Source organism: Loa loa (genome assembly GCF_000183805.2).
Source record: "Loa loa unplaced genomic scaffold supercont3.4, whole genome shotgun sequence".
NCBI lineage: Eukaryota > Metazoa > Nematoda > Chromadorea > Rhabditida > Onchocercidae > Loa > Loa loa.
Genome location: NW_018108184.1, coordinates 326446 through 333995, shown reverse-complemented (window position 1 = coordinate 333995; position 7550 = coordinate 326446). Strand labels below are relative to the sequence as shown.

Sequence of the window (7550 nt, the reverse complement as noted above, 5' to 3'; positions counted from 1 at the left end):
ATGAGACAAAAGTAATAGGAGGTTCAAAATTTGCATGAGACAAAAGTAATAGGAGGTTCAAAATCAATCAGGTGTGTAGGAATCTTTAAATTGACAATGTAGGTGACAATATCAAGTATTTGGCAGTAAAAGTTATTATTAATAGGTGTTATTATTAATAGGTGGTAAAAGACAATAAATGATAACAATTATTATCAAAATTTATTTGGTGTCTTGGAAATCACGGCATCTTTAATTAAGACTCAATCAAAATTCCACTAAACAATGAGAAATTAATAAAGTAATATAACAAAAAACAGTACCACTTGACGAGTAGTTCGGGTAGCTGTGTATTCACGTGACCCACTTTCACGTATTGTACCTCTTCCACTCCCACCTATTCGTGATGTTGACTCACTCCTTGGATACTGTTGTCCTGCTACTGATTCTGAAGAACGCACGAAACGTTCCGGTTCGCCTGCATGTTGTTCGGATTCGATTTCAATTGGAGATCGCAGAAACTTGAAATTTAGACAATCATTTTGTTTGCAAATAATTACAACAATGAAAGACTTTCCGGACAAAGCAAAATGCAGACCGGAACAAAAGACACGATGAAGCCAAAAGCGCATATTAATGCATGTTTGTTGATAATTATTTAACATAAGCTACCATAGTACCTGTGAGTGTCCGCCATTAGCTGCACTACTGCTAGCTGTAGCAGTAACTTCATAAACTGCTTGTCCAGTTTCCGGATCATGATAAATAGTTTTTTTGATTTCGTGCGTTGTGATGTCGGTGATAACACGCCTTTCGAATTGAACTGACGAACCGGATGACTCACCCGAAATGGAACCTCCATCATCCAAGTAACGTTGCAACTGACGGCTAGTTACTTCCGCTGGAGCGGTCTCATCAACCTTAGGTGTAATATTTAGGTCATTTAAAAAATGATAAATTAAAATCTTTTAAAAAGTGATGATAAAAGGTTAAATTCATGAAATTCATTAGTCATAATTATTAACTATACTTACCTCACGTCGTTTTAGTTTCGCACGTGGAATGGAATAGTAATCGGAAGTGAGAATCTCTCGGCCACTTCCAACACTTGTTTCTGGCCTTCGTCGGAAACATCTTAAGAAATATTAGCAGATTATTACAATTCTTAAAACTTCATCATTACATGAAAGACCAAATTACAACCGTAATTGAATGAAGAATACAGTACATACCTGAGCTTCGAGCAGAAATACAAGCAAAGACATAGTGATAGGAGTAAGAGTAAAATAGCCAAGATCAGGAAGAGTAACAGGAGTGTTTTGGATGGTTCGATCTCGCAAAATTTTCCGGTATAACCACCAACACATGAACATGTCACATTCTTTGTCGCTTCATTATATATGCAATCACCATGACCATTACATAAACCGCATAATTGTGCTGCACATATTCGACCAGGTTCATCCGGGTTACCATCCACATATCTATTAATTAGTTAATAAGTCACATTCATCAAAATCTGTTAGCATTGCTCAAAATCGTAGAAAGCTAACAAGGATAGAAATTAAATAACTAAAAAAAGAAAGTTTTTTTTTTTTCTCAGTACATCCAGTTCGGCTCATATTGATACTGTTGCAATAGAAAATGATTTACCTACCCATCCGGACAACGGCATTGATAGCCATTCCGCAGGTCAGTACAAATTGCTACAGCACTGCAATTGGTAAGACCAAGAGCACATTCATCGACATCCTGCAGTCGTAAACAGTAAACATTTTCCGGATAGTTAAGTTGATCACGAAACGGACTGGATCGAATATCCACGTAGCCTTCTTTGCAAATGCATTCAGCCTTAAAAAAAAAAAAAAGAAAAAAAAAGAGAAGAAAATATGTGAAAATGATGATTAAATTTGCATAAAATTCCTCCTGCTATCGCTATTTATTTTCATTTAAGCTTCTTTATGCAGCAATAAATGCGAGTTTAAATACAATGTTAGTGTAAAATCGTCATTTATGCAAATTTCTATGAGCATATCATCTGGGATGATTATGCCAATAACATTTCTATATCAGTTAGATCAAGTTTGAAAGATTTTAGTTAAATTTATTTAATTACAAATAAATTGATATCTTACCTGTGTTTTTCCATTTTGACAAGTGGTATTTGCAGGGCAAAAGTTTACATCAGCGCAATAATTGATACGACATTCCGAACCAGGTAATTTTCCCGGTGGTGCAGCATTAACATATGGTTTTATGCATTCACATCTGTAAACTTATCACATTACTTTATAGCTATATCAAAATTTAAAATATGTTTATTAGCATAAATAAGGTGAATGAATGATTATTGTTACCTGTATAGATGATCCTGATCGATACATCGAGCATGCTCATCACATTCATTCCATTCTTTCTGTTCACATTCATTTACGCCAACTAAGCTTACGCATTCACGTCCTGGTTTTGAGGGATTCAGGTCACGATGTGTATCCGGACATTCACATCTATAGAAATCTGTATTGCAAAGTATCTCTATCAAAGATATATGTAACCCTTCGGTTCGGTATTTCTAATTAAGATATTCTTCATTTCTAACATAATAATTTTTAAATTACAATCATTTTATCAGAGATCATTTAGGCAAGATTTTGATTCGGATCCGGAACTTTTAACTGGACACCTAAAATCTTATAACTTTTCTTCATGACCATTCACTATCCAGTACTTATTATTGATGTGACTGGATGATTATTATGATCGTAGTGAGTGTTCCGGAAAAAAATTTTGCAATGCTAAAACTATTTGAAACTATCAACAATTCATTAATTTATTCAAAAAATAAAAGAAGCGATGTTCATTCATATTCAAATGGAATCAACTTACGTATAACCGGTAGGAGTGGAAGTACACTTTGCATCCGGATGACAATCACTTTTATAACAGTTATCAAACGGATTTGCTTGGATTGGACTAATATATTGCATGCTTTTACCAACCTGAAAACAAAAATTGATCGATAAATGGAAGTCCTAGTATTGTTTATTTCCGGTAACGTACTGATATATATATATTTTTTAATAATGAAAAAGCATGAACTTGAGCTATTTAAAATAATGTTACCAACTTGGAAATTATTCCGCTGAGTGATATAATTCAAAAGGTCGGTAAAAACACTGGGAGGTGATGCGACACTACCGCGTACAAAGCTAACCGTGAAATTGTACAAAATTCCTTTATCCCATTGCTAGAATGAATAAATACAATTCAGTGATTGGTTAGAATGAAATTATATTATCACAATCATCAACAAAATTACTACTCGAAAGAAAAAAAAAAAAAATTCCCGTCATTGAGACGTCTACGTTCACTTTCCTCACAAATTGATCTATTTGAGGAAATCAATACTTGAAAAGTTGTAATTCTTTTACTATATATTAAATATTTAGCCAAAAAAAAAAAAAATGTTAGTCTCTGAAAGCCTAAAATATCTCAAAAGAATACGAAAAAGAATGAATTTTTTAAAAGATTAAACAAAACATTTGCATATGTTTGAATTATTAGACGAATAAAATTACTTAAATTTTAATTTCATTTTTTTTTCAGTTCATAAGATGATAAACCTTGATAAAATCACTTGGTCGAGTGATTTCGTTTACTTCAGCAATCACAAAACCATTCTTGAGCGGTGTATTTGCATAACTTTCAGCAATACCTTTTTCGAATGCATTTACCAATTCTTTGTATCGGTCATTTTGTGGATTGGCCAAATTATCGTTGTAGTTTAATTCTTCAGTATTCTGACGAATAACCCAAAGAGGTAAAGACCAGGATTCAACCTGAAATTGAAATTTCGGAAGGAACAAACATTGTAATATTAAATGATTAAGCAACAATACATGAATGGAATAGATGAACAAAAGATAAGAATCACAGATTATTTGCTATAAGAATAGAATCTTAGGCTGGAATGAATCCAAAAATTAAAGTATATTTTTTAATTAAGATAAAAAGTAAATGTAGTTGTTATTATCAGTAAAAAGAGTGAATGAGGAGAAAGGAAAAGTTGATCATTTAATTTTGTCAACCGTTAAACATTGTAAAGCTAAACATTTTCATCGTCATGTGTACTTACCGCACGGCATTTTTCGTCAGCATTTGGGCGCTTCTGTCCAGATGGACAGACGCACAACTGATCCTCAGAACAAATTTCACCAAGCTCTTCTTGACATGTCATCTCACCGCATGGGAAACCCTCTTTTCTAAATCGAATTAAGTTACTTATCTCTTTTTTTAAAAACTTTTTTCGAAAAAAAAATCTAATTCTCAAATGAAAAAGTGGGAAAGTAAAAAAAATTTTTTAATTGAATAATATTGGTAGGACCTACCGACAAATGGTACCAGGTTCAGATGGATTTTGATCGATGTAAGGTGGGATACATTCACAACGGAATCCTTCCTCTGTATCAGTACACTTTGCATTTTTATCACAATTATTCAAATTTGATGATTCACATTCATTTAGTACTGCAAATGATTTTAAACTGATAACTAATGATAATTAAAAAACTAATGATAATCAAAATGATTTTAAATTGATAACTAATGATAATTCATACAACCATGAAGGACCCATTTCGTTCGAGTTAATTAATTCTTAATTAGTTCATTTCAAGGATGCTATCAGAATTTCCTGCAGAAATCTTTTTCATATCATGTAAATAGCAATGCATGATTTTATGAATAATCAAGAAGATATATACATCATGCTATTGATTATGTTATAATCTTTGATTCTTTTCGCAATTTGTTTAAGTAAAAAGAAAAAAGGAATTAGAAATGAAGAACTCACTTAATTTGCAATCCGTTCCCGGTTTAGCCGGATTTATATCACGATAACCAGCTTTGCAAATGCATTCATAACCGTCTTCAAGATCTTTACAATCCGCAAAACGACTACAGTTGTTCAAATGTGGGTTTATACATTCATTCACCAACTATAAATTTCAGCTAACATACATTTTTCATAACCGAAAGATGTCATATTTCCATAATAAATATGTTGTCATTGTCTTTGCTTTATGAAAGATGCTTAAGACTAATGAGAAGATGAAGATAAGCATGGAAAATTCCAACAAATCATAACTTACAATGGAACATTTTCTTCCAGGTTTTTGGTTATTCACAGAAAGATCCTTGAAATCAGGTGGACAAGTACATGTATATCCTTCCTTCAAATCATTACATTTAGCTGCTGGATCGCAGTCATTCAAGGATGGATCCAAACATTCATTCACTAATTCTTTGCAAGCTCTTCCTGAAATTAAGATGCTAAAAATATTGTCATATCTTAGGGAAAGGTTATCAAGCACCGAAATATTTAACATATGTTACCATACATACCTCAATAATTACATATAGAATATTTGAATAGAAAGGAAATTTTCACCTCAAGGAGGCTTCAAAATGCAAATATGAAAATTGAAATAATTAAAAAAAGACGTTATCGATGATTTTATGAAAGGAAAAATTCATAGAATCTGAAATTCATTACGCAGAAGCTAACCAGGTTTGCTTGGATTAATATCGATATAACCATTACGACATGAACACGTGTAACGTTCCGGTTTAGCGATTTCCGTACATACAGCAGCCGGATGACAGTCATGCTTTGATGGATCATTGCAGATACGTTCCAAGCAAATACGACCTAAAAATTTAGTTTCGCAAGTTTGCATTTGAAAAATACTTCAACATTTTAATTATGATGAAATGAAAACAATTAACAGAACACAGGATGAGCTGAAGTCAGGTCAGTTTTATTTTAAAATAAATTACTTTCAAAGAAGCATTTCAGGTATTTGAAAGGTGAAGTCATTGCTAAGATATTTTATTTGGAAAAATTTGCTAGTTGAAGTTTCAAACAAACCAAGAATAATTTCACTCTCTTGAAAATACAATTCAATAGACAAAATAAGCAAAGTAATTAATTATACGATTGGTTTATTCAAACAACAAATGTATGTTTTTGTCCTAGGACTAAAGTAAGTAAGGACGGTAGTCTTGGTTTTTTGGTGGCAAAAAAAAAGATTGAAAAAATAACCTGGTTTGGTTGGTTCAGGACTTTTATCAATGTAACCAGGTTCACAGACACAGATATATTCGTTTGTACCTTTTTCGATACATTTCGCATTCTTATCACAATCGTTTTGATTTGTTACACAGAAACGATTCGCTGAAAAAAATTTGCATCTAACCTATGACCTACGACTCATCAAATTTATCTAGAAATAAATAATTAATTTTTGCAAGTTAAAAACTAACATCTTTTACAAAGGATATAAATGCAAAATAACTAAGTAAATCGACGAATAAATTAGCCAATTAAGTAACTGCAGGTGGATTTATCATTTGATAAAAGAAAGGACTGTAATGACATTTGATGAGGTCAAATTAAGTTCATCCATTTTTCCAATGAATTCATACATTTAACATTTAGAATATTGCAACTTATTACAGTACCTTGTTCACAGATTCTTCCTGGATTTCGAAGTTCATCATGATCAATGAAACCTTCTTTGCATTGACATTTGTAACTTTCCATTGTATCAATACAAATTGCATTTTTACTACATGTGTTTAATGACCTATTGGCGCATTCGTCCACTAATGGTTTACAATATGTGCCACCAAAATGTTGCGGATTTGGACTATAAACAAATGTAAATTTATCGTTTGATTTATTCAATTACCAAATTTTAAATTTACATTCTTTCTCTTTGATCTTTATGAGCAGGAAAATTTATCAAAAAAAAAATTTTTTTACTTCCTGACCTTTTTTAATCGGAAGTTGAAAGAGGCCAAGAAGTAAAAGACAATTTAGAGTGACCTTCAAGAACATAAAAAAAACGCTTATTGTCGTATGACACTAATGTCTAGACAAGAACTGTCGTTTTAGAACTTCTAGATTTTTAAATTAGATATTCCGGATGCTTATCATAATCAGCTTCCTGTAATTCTTTCACTCATAATACCGCTGAAGAAATCATTCAAGATTATCATCGATAAAAACGATCAGTGGAACAAAGGTATTGAAAGACATACCTGAAGTCCACGTAATTAGCTTTACATCGGCAAAAGTATCCTTTTGGTAAATTAATACAATCTGCATAAGCTGAACAATTGTGAGTGCCCTGAGCGCATTCATCCGTTTCTATAATTAATCAAATGTCTATCATCACTCATTTTCAGTGTTTAAATTAATTTGATAGTGAAAATTTCAGAAATCCCATCTTTTTCTAAAAAAAATTATCTGAAATTTCGAAAGGAAAAAGTTAACTTTTAATGAAGAATCTATTTACAACTGTGGAACAATTCAAAGTTCGTATTCCAAATATGATAATTTGACCTAATCTGAGTAGTATGATAACACCTATAGTATGATAACCTGAAGTAATTCAATGTTCCTATTCCAAATATGATAATTTGACCTAATCTGAGTAGTATGATAATACCTATAGTATGATAACCTGAAGTAATTCAATGTTCCTATTCCAAATATGATAATTTGA

General features: G+C 31.9%; 1 protein-coding gene across 1 annotated transcript in view; it reads right to left on the bottom strand.

Annotated features, from left to right (window-relative positions):
* Window positions 1–272: 272 nt before the first annotated feature.
* The window catches only part of LOAG_16457 (hypothetical protein), a gene marked incomplete at its 3' end in the record, with an annotated part of 19088 nt that continues 11810 nt past the window's right edge, over window positions 273–7550 (bottom strand). Inside the window, exons 20-37 of the mRNA XM_020449109.1 lie at window positions 7084–7192; window positions 6502–6689; window positions 6083–6214; window positions 5546–5689; window positions 5130–5296; window positions 4832–4976; window positions 4368–4506; window positions 4115–4241; window positions 3603–3818; window positions 3107–3226; window positions 2866–2978; window positions 2337–2486; window positions 2115–2247; window positions 1637–1830; window positions 1212–1463; window positions 1014–1113; window positions 660–899; window positions 273–500 (exon numbers count right to left, since the gene is read on the bottom strand). Of these exons, the coding sequence (XP_020307423.1) occupies window positions 273–500; window positions 660–899; window positions 1014–1113; window positions 1212–1463; window positions 1637–1830; window positions 2115–2247; window positions 2337–2486; window positions 2866–2978; window positions 3107–3226; window positions 3603–3818; window positions 4115–4241; window positions 4368–4506; window positions 4832–4976; window positions 5130–5296; window positions 5546–5689; window positions 6083–6214; window positions 6502–6689; window positions 7084–7192 (2897 nt within the window). The remainder of the gene's footprint in view (window positions 501–659; window positions 900–1013; window positions 1114–1211; window positions 1464–1636; window positions 1831–2114; window positions 2248–2336; window positions 2487–2865; window positions 2979–3106; window positions 3227–3602; window positions 3819–4114; window positions 4242–4367; window positions 4507–4831; window positions 4977–5129; window positions 5297–5545; window positions 5690–6082; window positions 6215–6501; window positions 6690–7083; window positions 7193–7550) is intronic.